General features: G+C 39.1%; 1 protein-coding gene across 2 annotated transcripts in view; it reads right to left on the bottom strand.

The window, feature by feature from the left end:
- Window positions 1–6,315, bottom strand: part of ASXL3 (ASXL transcriptional regulator 3) — a gene marked incomplete at both ends in the record, with an annotated part of 181,269 nt that extends 174,954 nt beyond the window's left edge. For both annotated transcript variants that reach the window (XM_082853630.1, XM_082853629.1), the window contains one exon: window positions 6,262–6,315. In XM_082853630.1, the coding sequence (XP_082709756.1) occupies window positions 6,262–6,315 (54 nt within the window). The remainder of the gene's footprint in view (window positions 1–6,261) is intronic.
- Window positions 6,316–13,548: the final 7,233 nt, after the last annotated feature.

Below are 13,548 nucleotides of genomic sequence, written 5' to 3' on the forward strand. Positions count from 1 at the left end.
AGAAAGAGAAGAGAAACGAAAGGCAGGCGATAAGTGTGATGGAGGCTTGGATCCTCCGCATGCCTCCATGCAACAAATCCGTTAAATTCACATCCATTAAAATGCTTGTATTATTTTTTAAAAATCAGAAAGACAGCACAGAATTTTTAAAAAGAGATCTATGCCAGCCCTGCTCCTTACAAACAAGGTGAAGATACTGGGCACGTCATTAAATCCCACACTAGGAGAATGAGTTACTGAGATAACCCTAGCTACCTACTGATCTCAAGAGAGTATTTTTGGCAAATGAGTGCTCTGGATACATTTTCTACAACTGTAAGGTATAGTACTTACTAATGTTTACTTTCCCTCATTTGGCAAAGGCTATGGGACAGAACAAATTTGTGTTATTTAAAATAAAATATTTCTAACATCAATTTTGCTTTTAGACTCTATTTCTAAGTAATGGAAGCATTCAGAGACACCCTCAGACCACCGGGGTCCCCTCTCTGTAAGGAAGAGTCATTCTGGGGTATGTGTGTGTGTGCGCTGTGTGTTTCTACTACGCCCCCCAACCCCACCAGACCCATACTACAATTTACAAGGTCCAACTGTCTTAATATTACTTTCAAAACCCTCCCCAATTGGGTCACGATTTAATTTTCAACTTTATTTCAGTGCCCACATCCTCAAGCCTTCTGAGATTTCTAGACTGTCCTGTTCATTGTCCCCTGAACCCTTCCTCTCACCTGACACTACACCTTGTGCCCGTGCAGTTCTCTTTTCCTAGAATGCTTTCTCATCACCTGTTTAATCTTATTCAGATTTCAAGGACAAACCAAGCTTCGCCTAATCCAGTAAGCCTTCTACAATCACCTTCTCCCTTCTGTAAATCTGTAAACTGGTGCCTCTTGATCATTCATGCGATGCCCACGGCTGGTGTCTGCTCAGTCACCCTCCAAGTTCTCTAGTCTCCACCACTGAACTCTACACTCCTTAAGGATATATCTTTGTATCGTCCCTGGCATTTGAACCATATGCTATGTAGGAGCCCTCAAAATATTTAGGGACCATACTTCACATTTCCAATGCAGTTCAGTGAAGTGTTGAAATGATTACATTATTAAAAATTAAATTTAATTACTTTATCAGTTAGTTTCTCTGTAGTGAAATTCCAAGTCTAAAAGCTACCATATGCTCATCTGCTACTAAAGAATTTGTCAAAGAGAGAAAAACTTAAGAAAGAATTCTTAAAATTCTCTTTCATGTCGGCAGGAAATAAAAAATTAACAACCTATACACTGGGCCCAAGTGCACATTCCTCATTATTTCAAACACATTTTTTTTCCAACTTGAAACTCCTTCTTTCTTCTCGAGAGGCATACAGCTTGCTCAACTCTTTTCCATCTTTCATATTGCAAAATGAAAATTTAGGTTGCATATCTGAAAGAAAGATGATGAGATATAGACGTAAAGAGATGATGCTATGTGTGAATCACAGAAAACAGCTGAATCAAACCAACCAAAATGTAAGCTTTTGAAAATAAAACTCCGTTTGCCAAATCCATTAGCCAGGCTCCCAAACCAGTAAGCACTGTCACAGTTACGGCTCATGTGCACCTTTGGGGCTTACCCCGAATCACAAGTCAAAATGGTCTCAACTGTTATGAAGGCCTGGTCATAACCTAAAATCTGAGCATCACTAGAACAGTGAGAAAATGCCAAAAGCAGGACCAATGCTCTCCCCTCCATCCCTATGTTCACCGCCCCTGAGAAATTATATTTATTTCTAAAATACAAAGATAAAAGGCAAGGCAACCAGTACATTAACAATTAGGAATTGTTTTCTAGTTTAACAGCTACCATTACCATTCAGCTTTATTTGACAGAAACCCTAACAGTTTATTTAGCATATAATGCATTATGCAAAAGAATCTTCACTGTGTAAAAGATTCGCACAGATTTCCTTTAATTAATAAACCCCTACTTAATTTTTAATAGATTATGATTTACAAAATTTCAATTTACTTAAAATCTTCAGTAACTCTGCTATGGCATAAAGGGGTATGTGCCTGTTTTCTCCCAACAATGAGTCAAATTTGCCATTAAAAAATTTTCCAAAGGTCACCTTGAACTACGAAAAAAAAAAAAAACCCCACTGATATTCATTATCTGTGTGAATGTATCTAAACTATGAGCAAATAAATCAGCCATGTTACCAAGCACAAAGCAATTGAAGATTAAGATTTATTTTCAGGTGCCAGTGAGACTAAACAAAGATTGTAAGGAATGAAACAAATAGAAGGAAACTCAGGGAACAAATTAATACATTGAACCATTATCTTAACAGCAGCATTCCCTATAGAACAAACTGATTAAACTATCAAAAAGCACTTCTCAAAGCAACAACATTTTTGCATGTCAAAAAAAAAAAAGAATTAACCTAGAATAAACATATAAATAACAGTATGTTCTGTGGTAAGCCAGTAACAAAGAAACCCCTCAGTGCAGTGAAACAAAGTCCTGTCAAATCCTCATTTTTTACAAAGAAGCATGAAGATGCTTTCACAATGGTTTAAACTGTATTTATAGTAACAGAGTGAAGACTTGAGATAAAAGTCGAAAGGATTAAAGTCAAAGCCCCAGCTCGACATGAGTTATGGTTTTGATTTTTATTCTTATTGTGGGCTACATATATTAAGACAGAAGAAACTTCCATGTGATTGTGGGATCCTCTGAGACTCTACAACCTCAGAAGAGCAGATAAAACAGATGAAAATGCATCTGGTTTGGGAGCAGACTCCATATTAAATGGCCCTGCGCTAAGTAACAACCACAACTGCAGAAGGCCGAGGGGGATGGGGGGAGGCTGAAGGCTGAAATTTCTGCAACTGATGCAGGGCAGAAAGAAAATAAAAGATGTCATATTACTATTTAAAAATGGCAGCCTGTTAATAATCACCGCATTCTTGAAAATACAGGGGAACTATGCCACCATCCCTCCTTTCCTAAGATAAACAAGCCCACCACATCCAAACAGAACATACTCTATGAGAAAATTGGTAGAGCTTGATAGCTGCATCTCCATCTAAAATAAAATCCCTGGAGCTGACACTCAGAGTTTACAGATTTGGAGGCTGGATACTTTTCTCAAAAAGAAAACCAAAATTCTGTTGTCAGATGGAAGTTCTTAGTTACTCTAGAAAGAATTGTTCTTCCATATACATTTTTCTTAAAAGTGAATACCAAGCTACATTTAAGCATAAGCTTTTGGTCTCAGTTCAAAAAAATCTATTTTGCATTCCCTCTGCTTTGATATCCTCTCGTTCAAGATAATCACATGCAAACACACACACCAGTAGGATATATATATATACACACACACACACACACACACACACACATATGTATATAGATATAGAATACATAGTGTACACTAGATGATTTGGAAGGTTATTCTTAACATTAATTTGGATACTCTCTCTTTAGTTCTTATATTGCAAGAACCACATACCGAGTTGAATATTTTCCATCCATCTTTAGTCTTTAGTTTTAAATTCAGACATCTGGTTTAACATTTGATGGAGAAAAGGCTAAAAATCCTTAACAACAACGACAGCAAAATCAGCAGTGGCAGTGTAAAAATACATAATAGTATTTCTAACACAGAAATGCTAAAAGAAAGGCATCCCTTTTTCATCGAGTATAAATTAATACTATCAATTATAAGAGTAAAATGTTTTTCATGCAAGTTTGGAAGAGAGTTTAAGTCTATATGCATTCATGTAATCATAAAGAAAATGTGAACAACTGTCACTATTACCCAAATGGAACCATTTCTCCTTTTTCACAAAATAAGTTAAGAATGTTCATAAGTCACTACTACAAACGGCAAATTTCTGAAAAAGATATTTCCAGTAACAATTACTTGCTATTTTATTCGGTATTTTATTTCAACTGTCACATTTTGAATACATACACATTTGTACAACTACCAGGGGAAAAATAACTTGAACCAAATTGAAAAATTACCATAACTACTAGTTCAATATGTCTGGTTAAAATACAGACATCTGGTCTATCATTAATTCTTTTGTGTTGATGACTCCTAGTGTGTCTTTTCCCACCAATGAACTTTGCAAGAGGAAAACGCAACTTTTAACAAAACATTGTAACTCGGAAACCTATTTCAAGATTTATCAATACAATATAATTAGATCAAATAAAGCACAGGACTTTCAAGGATAGCAACATATACTGATTGAATACAAATGGTTAGCTTTAAATTCCATCAGAATACTGTTACTTATTAAAGAACTCTCTGCAGGCAGATACAGCTAATTCATCAATCATTATTTTAAAATATTTATACATCAACTCATTGTTCACTTGTTTAAAACACATACACTGAAGCTCTATAATAATACTCGATTGCCACTCCAAGGAAACTGAAGAAGGCGTTTTCAGAAGCCTTGCACACCCTCACACAATTCTGAATTAATGGCTCAGCAAACAATAAGTAATGTACTCTGCTTTAGCAAAAATACAGTGATAACATCATTCTGGCATCTACTTAACGCTTCCTGCTTACTTTTCACGTATTCCTCACAAATAAGTTTCCTCTCCCAGATGTAGTTCATTAGAGAATAACTATCACCTGCCCATTCATCCACAGACAGTGAGTGATTTAGCCATCAACATGATCACAGATTAAGGGGAGAGATCATAACATACACTATTACAAATTAAAAGATGAAGTAAAGGGGCCTGGCCACTTCAGCTACCAATAACTAGACCTCAATCTAAAAAGGACTTTTGCCACTTCTTCGCAGGGCAATAGGGTCAATTATCTAAAACCCTTTGCCAGAATCCAGAGACATAACCAGCAAGGCCCTTCAACCGAACTCAGATAATTACTTTTGACAAATGTTCTCCCTGAACATGATGTAGTTACTCAAAAGCTTTAAAAAAAAAAAAAAAAAGCAAAAACAAACAAACAAAAACCCCGACCACAGTTACAGTAAAACAACCCTTACAAAGTCAACCCAGTAACATATCCTGGGGTCTTCTCCCCCCCATCCTCCCCCCGCACCCCCGCTGCATGCAGTCTGCTTTCTTTTGGTCAATTTATAACTGATAGTAAGTTGGTGAATAAATATTTAATTTACACAGCCAAAACCCCGAAAGGCTGAGCTTCAAATGTAATGCCTTGCATTCCCGTGAGACACACTGTACAGAAATATCCTTTAAAAAAAAAAAACAACCGTTTACAGCTGTCCGTTAAACGAAGAAGATGAAGGAAAAAAAAGAAAAACCCACACATACACATGCATCAAACCAAAGTCGCCGACGCCCCTCTGCCAACCAGCATTTCTATAGAGACATTCTTTCGCTGATTAAAACGTAAGCTCCGAAAGGTTAAAGAAAAGGAAAAGCAGCCAAGTAACACCGCCCAGGAAGCCGGCAGTGAAACACACCTAGCTGTACACTCTTAATAACCTCCCGCTACAAATGACACTGACCCAACTTCACCAAACACACACACCCGGACACACACACTCACAAAATTGCACACACGTGCATGGAATGTACACACAAACATCGGTCAGAGCACAATACCTACAAACACCAACGAACTTGATCCACACAAAACATGCACGTATCAGTGTGCATACATAATGCACACGACACGGCACACAGACACGCAACGACCTAGGCTACATGCACACGCCCCACAAGTCCGGGTCGGACACACACCGTGCATGCACGTGTAAAATGTATGAACTCACAAACGCCGAACCTACACACAGACCGTGCACAGAGAGTTATTGATGAAATTCCGGGGGGTGGAGGGGCCGGGAGGGAGTGGTAATTGCCACACAAAGGTCTCCGGAGCAGCAGAGAGGGAAGTCGAGCGGGGCCGAGCGCTCGTAAATTCACCCGTGGAGGAGGTACAGCCGAGCCCCGAGAGCGAAGTACCGGGAGAAGTGTCCCGGGCGCGGCGGGCGCCGGGCTCCCCGAGATAATCGCTGCGCCCCTCCGCGCGCGCACGCACGCACACACACACACACACACACAGAGACACACAGACACACACACACACACACACACGGGCCCCCGGGCGAGCCCACTCCCGCAGAATAACAAAGAGCAAGAGCCAGGCGAGCGGGCGGCGGCTCGGGCTGGAAGTGGCCGTCTCCGCCGCCGCAGGCCGGCGCGGGGCGTGCGCCGGGGCCGGCGAGACGCGCGGGCGGCGGGCGGCGGGCGGGGAGCGGTACGTACCAGGCGGGCAGCCTCGGCCCAGGTGCGGTCCTTCTTCTTCCTCTTGTCTTTCATGTTTGCATCTCATTGATGGTTCTGATGATGACGTGGGGGATTCCACGGGGTGCTCGGGGTTCGGGCGCGGAGACAATGACCCAGTGACCCGGTGACCCGCACTCTCTCCGCGGGGGGAGGCGCGCGGGCGGCGGCGGCGGGTGGGAGGGATGGAGCGAGGGGGTGGGGTGGGTGGGGGCGCGCGGGCGGCGGCGGCGGCGGCGCGCGGCGGGCGGGCCGGGGGCGGGGGCGATGGAGCCGGGGAACAGGGGCGGGGGCGGCGCCGGCCTGGCTCGCTCGCAGGGGGCTCGCGCTGCGCCGCCGCCGCGGCCGCCGCGGTGACAGCTCCGGGGATGCTACGCTCGGCCCCGCTCACAACAATACACTCTGACGTCACGGGGAATGGCGACGCGGCCGCACACTCGCCGCGCTCACACTCGCCGCGCTCACACTCGCCCTCTCGCGCGCGCACACCCGCGCACACTCGCCGCGCGCCCCCCACTCCAGCCACGCCCTGAAACCCTCACGAGACCCCTCTCCCTCCAACCCAGCCCCCTAGACCCTCAGGGCGCTGCCAGCTCCGCGCAGGCCGTGCCTTTCCGGCCCCCCTAGGGCCGACTACCGCGGACTCGGTGGCCTTTGGAACTTGTGTACGAGTCCGCTCCGCAACTCGATGCCTCTGTCCTGTGCGCTCACACACACACACACTCACTCTGCACTACTCCCCTCTGCTGGACTCCTTTAACCCTTTTTGGCTGGGTTGAGTAGATTCCTAAAGCCTTGTTGAAACCGTGGAAAAAAAAAAAAAAAAGCCTCTTCTGATACGCAACTAATGTTCAAGGTGCAACTTGACACAATGTTGAGCCACCTACATCATCTTAAACAATGCAAGACCGAAGCTCCGTAGCCGTGGATCAATGCCATGCAGTGTCTTAGCACTGGTTATTTTTTAATAGCGTCATCATTTTCTAAAACATAATGAATATGTAAACAACTAACGCTTATGTATTTTAAAAATTATTTGTAATTGTCAGGTTTGGTGTGCACGAAGAGTTGGACTGTTAACCTTGTTAGCGAACTACAAAAAAAAAAAAGTGTTAAGCCTTGAAAGTTTACTGTAACCTTTCCAACTTCTTAGATCGCTGGTGAAGTGTTTAGGTCAATAAAGTTATTGTTAGGCAAAGAAAAAAATGGCTCTATGACCCACACAATAATTATGTGTGTATTTATCTTGAGTATCTAAAAAACAAAAAGAGCACTCATTCTGGATGATTTATGTAAGGTTATTTCCTGGCTGTAATAATAAAGTATGTAAATAGTACTTTGTGTTTTTTCATATACATTATATCATTTGATCCTCGAAACAACGCAGTTAAACATACAGTTTTCCCTCTACTGCACAAAAGAGGAAATGAAGCTTAAAAACATTACATTACATTCAAGATCTCTTGCTAAATCAGTCAAACCCAAGTCTTTTGACCCTAATCCCATAGTTTCTATTATTCTAAACTGCAGTGCTTAAAAATAAATAATCCTAACTCCAACATTTACATCTAATGAAAAGACATGTCTAAGAACGAAACAATTATAGTAAGGTGATTCCTTTGAGAGCAGTGTCAAATGACTGAAGTAATAAAAATGTTTGAAATTAAGCTGAGGCAGTACGTAATCATAAAGAGCTGATTATGCTAATTCTTTAAAAATATGTAACTTATTAATTCATTAGAATAAGAAAAATCTATGCATCTTTTTAAAAAATATCAAAAGATTATCTCCATTTTTTCCTTCTTTCTTTTTTAACTGGATTTAGAGGACACACTGAAGTTATCCCTAGGTCAAAAATGTACCCATGCAATTTGCATAACTATTCCAGCATATTATATTTTTACTTTACATTTCAAATACATTAAATTTGAATTATGTTCACGTCTGTATTCTCATTCCAATGTTTTCTCTTCTATTAAGGAATACCTATTTTAAGCAATCAGCCCATAACATACATACATACATATATATATATATATATATAAAAACATATAATTTGTTATTTTTGTGAAATAGTGCTTAAGAACTTTTGGAAAACATACATGTTCAGTGGCTTTGCAGTAAATTATTATTCTTTAATAACCAATTCTGATTATTAAAGAAGAGAAAATATATCATCCCACTTAAAGCAGGTATAAATTGATTATATTTTTAAAAACTAGTTGTTGTTTATATATCCATTCTTAGACAGTGAACCAAGTATTATGAACTGACTCTTTGGATTCTACCTCTACTTTTGGATATTTGAGTATAAATACTCCATAGTAAGTCTGGTTAAAGATTTGATCAGTATTCTATGCCCAAATAACATATATTTCATATAGCACCAGAATAGAAATGGGCCACCATTCCAGAGATGCTGTTGCTGTTGTTACATTCTTTTCTTCTATGTATATCTATCTACATTCAACCATACTTTTCCTTAGGACTAACTCAGTCTCTAGATAAATGTGGTGAGAAGAAGAAACATACAGATCAATTATAGATCTTTTATAGTTTGCTAAATTCCATGTATATCTTTTTAACAGAGGTAGAGAGTGATGAATGTCACAAGAAATGTACAAGTAAAATTTTGTGAAAATTAATAAGAGAAATAACTCTCTACTGGGGAGATTAAAGAAGGCTTTAAGAAAGAAATGTCCTTTGAAATGGGATTTGAAGGATGGGTAGGATTTGAACATTCAAATTTGTAGGAATGAAGAGAAGCTTTTCCAAATATAAGTGCAGTAATAGGACAGTTTAGTACTAGGAAAATATTCAAACAGATAGATGACATCCACCAAGCACTGCTAGCATTCATTTAAATTTCATATAAGATCACATGTATTTCAAGAACCATTCCTTTAAATGAGGAGAGAAAGGTAACTCAAAGAGCACAGGCTCCAGTTAGAACTGCCCTATAAATTCTTCCTTTTCTAAGATCCCCATCCCAATTATATAGCAATAGCGGTAGCTCAAAAATTCATTGGCATGTAATGGCACCTTCTCTGCATTCCCCTGCTTTTTTATTTCCATTCCTGCTTTTAGGTTCACATTCAACAATTCAACCTCCTGGTGTGCATGTCTCTCCTCATCAATTCCAGCAGATCTTTTTGTCTCCTGGAATGTTATTTTATATTGTAAGATATTTAACCATTGATAAACATTCAGTACAGACCAAATCCAAACAGTAATCAATATCAGTTTGTATAAAACAAAACAGAGGTGATGCTGTACTGGGAAAGGGTTCACCTTCCTATGAGACTCCGATACTAAGAGAAGAGAGACTGCAGAATCTGGGGACAGCAGTTGTTGTGTCATGACTGATCTCTTAGGAAATACAAGGTTTCACCTTGGATCCTAATTAAAGTGTTGACCATAGATTGGAGTTTAGGTGTTTCAGGCAGGAATAAGGGACTGAGATTGCTTCCATTGCCATTCCACATGCCCATTGCCTGTGGAAGTCTGGAATGAAAGGGAATCTCTTATACTCCTCCCCCATACATGCCCACCAGCAGGCACAACACAGAGCAGAAGGTGGGGTGGGGAAGGAGTAATAAAAGTTGAAGGGAGAGAATAGAGTCAAGGGTTGCAGGGGAATTGGGAGAAGTCTTAGGTGGTCTTGATGACCTTGCAATATTTATTTCTGAAATATATGTATTATGCCTAAGCTGAGAATCTCTGAATTCTACAGATAAGAACATTTAATAATTCTGTTTTTCCTAAACATCTTTTGTTAATGATCAATTAAGATCTAACTAGTCTGGAAATTCCATGAAGGTGGTTACCTTATCTTCTTTCTCCCCTGCCCAACTGAATGAATTTCCAGCACTAAGCAAATTACTTGTCATAATCCAAGCCACAGTAAATATTTACTGAGTAAAAACTAAATGATCGGAAATTTAGGGAATCAATTCCTTTTATTGTAAATACAATAAACTTCCAGCCAATCAAGATATATGTCCTTTTTTTCCTCTTAATAGCAATATGCCACCTCCACCAATTTTTCACTGAGTAGTTCAGGAGTAATACAAAGCAAAGTGAAATAATGCCAAATATTAGCATTATTAATCAAGTACAGTCAGAATGCTGATAAACATTAGCCGCACTCCAAGAACATACAGAAGTGTTTTAATAATATTATGAGGGCTTCCCTGGTGGCACAGTGGTTGAGAGTCCGCCTGCTGATGCAAAGGACACAGGTTCGTGCCCCAGTCCGGGAAGATCCCACGTGCCGCGGAGCGGCTGGGCCAGTGAGCCGTGGCTGCTGAGCCTGCGCGTCCGGAGCCTGTGCTCCGCAACGGGAGAGGCCACAACAGTGAGAGGCCTGCGTATCGCAAAAAAAAAAAAAAAAATAATAATAATAATATGAGAGTAATTTTATCTAAAATATTGACAATTCTTCCACTAGGAAATAAGTGGATTAACTGATTATTTTGTTTTTGTTTTTGAAATCTACAACAGTTTAAGATTTTAATGCACTCTAATTATAGAAATATATGTAGCTAAAAAGAAAAAAATTGTAAATTTTCTTCAAAACTTTTCTGTAACTGGTTTTATTTGCACTGTCAATGCATATAGTTTTCCTTTTTTAATTGATTAGAACTATTTTGACACTCATTTTAAATTCTCTGGTCAATTAATAGTATTATTGCATTTCAGTCACTAATTAAAAAATAAAAATTTTCACCTTATATCCAGCCCCTTTAGCAGCTAATGCATTCTTAAATCTGAGGAGAAGTAGAATAAAATGGCTAAAACATTTTCATAGTTTTCCTCTCTTTCATTCTCTTAAATTGCTCCTTTTTCTGCTTTATCTCTCTACTTTCTTTGTGAAATAACAAACTCTGCTTCTGAGTAGAGACCTTCATTCAAGAATTTACCTTTTCCCCCTGTAAACCCTTAATTAGGCATAGAGAACACAGTCTGATTTATGGCCTAGTGTTTAACAGGACTCACACTTAATCCATTACACAAAGAGGGATACACATATTCCCTAACAGCACCACTCATTAGTTTATACAAAATGAAAAAAAAAAAGCACTTAGGAAATGTAAATAAAGCTTTGCTTGATACTGTCTTCTTATGCATATGTAATGTGATCAGAATATCAACATTACAGTCTAACAGCTTTTTGCTTATTTTCAAAACGACAAATTAGATTTCTCTAGGTAAACTCTAATTCAATCCCACATTTAGTGGATAAGAAGGAAAATTACATGCTGCTAAATTCATCTTTGTGTAGAAAGAATGTTCTTAGTTCACAAGGGAGGAGACTAGAATTCTGATTACAACTACTATCTCAAACTCTAATTCAAAGGAATATTGGCCATGTTTCTGACATTCTGCTTGCCTCAGTTTCCAGGTTTACCAGAAGAGTAACTTTAGTGATTGAGACTCCCAGAAAAAGTGCTTCTGAGGAACCAGTAACAAGAAATTTATTCCAGTAATCTTTCACCTAGCTGCTATTTTAAGTTGTACAGTAGGGTATATAAAGTATACACTGTGGGTATTAATCTAGTAGTAGGACTTCCCCTGTATTCCATTCACAGCACTAAAAGCTCAAAGGAAGATGTAAGGCCATTCTGAAACTTTTACAAGGATGGATTGAAGTGATGGGGAGATAGGGCTCCTTTTGTAACTGAAGAATTCTTATTGCTTTCCCGTTGAGTTTATTGCAGGGGACATGGCTGATCATCTTAGCCAACACACTTCCAGTAACCATGGGGTGACATGATTGATTAGCTAAATAGCAGGAATAACTGGAAGATCTCTTAGGAGCCCCATTGTAGCCAGGGAAATGCCATCTAATTGTCTACTGGTTTATGTGACGACAGAAAAGAAGTGTGTGTGCGTGTGTGTGTGTGTGTGTGTGTGTGTGTGTGTTCAGGAATTGCCACCTCCACTCAGAGACCCACCTAGGAGTGACGAAAAGCAGCAGGACTGCATTTCAGAGAACAATGACCCTGAAATGTCTGAAATCTGTCCAGGATTTTCAAACCTCCCTGAGGCTTGCGGTGGGGGTGGAGCTAAGCATATTTACCTTTTGTGTGAGAATAGAGAGATGCAGAAAAAGAGATTCTTACTCACCCACTCCCCCTGATTTTCTTCCACTCTATCACATTTAGGTAAGGTATCCCCAAGGAAAAGGATCAAAGATAGTTATGACATTTAGGTGTCAAAATAATGAATCATGCATTTTCCACAATACCTGGATTGAGTTGCTTGTAAGAATTTTGATCAATGCGCATTTTTTAGTAGAAAATTCTTTTCTCTAGAGACTCTCCCCCTTAATCACCCAGAGGTGATTAACTCTGTAGTAGATCCAAAATGTCTAGACACAACTCTTCTTTTTTTTTTTACTTGAGGTATAATTATCATAAAATAAAATGCATAGATCTCAAGTGTTCCATTTGATGACTTTTGATAATTGTATACTTCTCAGTAATTATCATCCACAACAAGGTACAGAACATTTTTATCACCCTCAGAATGTTTTCTTACGTCATTTCCAGTCATTCCACACCCCTCACAGAAATAACCACTTTCAGAATCCAATCACCAAAGATGAGTTTGGCCTGTTAAAGAACTGTTAATATTTTCCCCTGGTTGTAGCTTGTCTATTCATTTTTGTAATGGTCTATTTAATGAGATCTATTTTATGATTTTTTTTCTTTTATGATTAGGGCTTTTGAGTATTGTCCAAGAAATCTTTGCTTAGCCTAACTTCAAGTAGATATTCTACTATCTTTTATTCCCAGTTTTGATATTTTTTATGTTTTTGGAAATAATATTTTATTTTTGGATTATTGGCTGATGATATATAGAAATAAAATTAATTTTTGAATATTGATCTTGTGTACTGTCACCTCGCTAAATTCATTTACTGGTGTTACAGATTCAAGTAGAGTCCTTGTGTCTATAAATATGTTGCTTACAAATAATAGAAGTTCTACTTCTTTTCTGATTTAATGTATTTTATTTCTTTTTCTTGCTTTATTGTACTGGCTAGGACCTCTGCAGCAATTCTGAATATAAGTGGTGAGAGTAAACACACTTACTCTGTTCCCAAACTTTGGAGTAAAGAGATTCATGTTTCACTTAAGTATCATGCTAGCTGTGTGATTTTTGTAGATGCCCTTTATCTGATTGAGAAAGTTTTCTTCTTTTCCTAGAAAGCTAAGAATTCTGCCCTTCCCCATCATGAGTGAGTTTTAAATTTTATCAAGA

Source organism: Leucopleurus acutus (assembly GCF_964270905.1).
Source record: "Leucopleurus acutus genome assembly, chromosome: 13".
In the NCBI taxonomy this organism is placed as follows: Eukaryota; Metazoa; Chordata; class Mammalia; order Artiodactyla; family Delphinidae; genus Leucopleurus; species Leucopleurus acutus.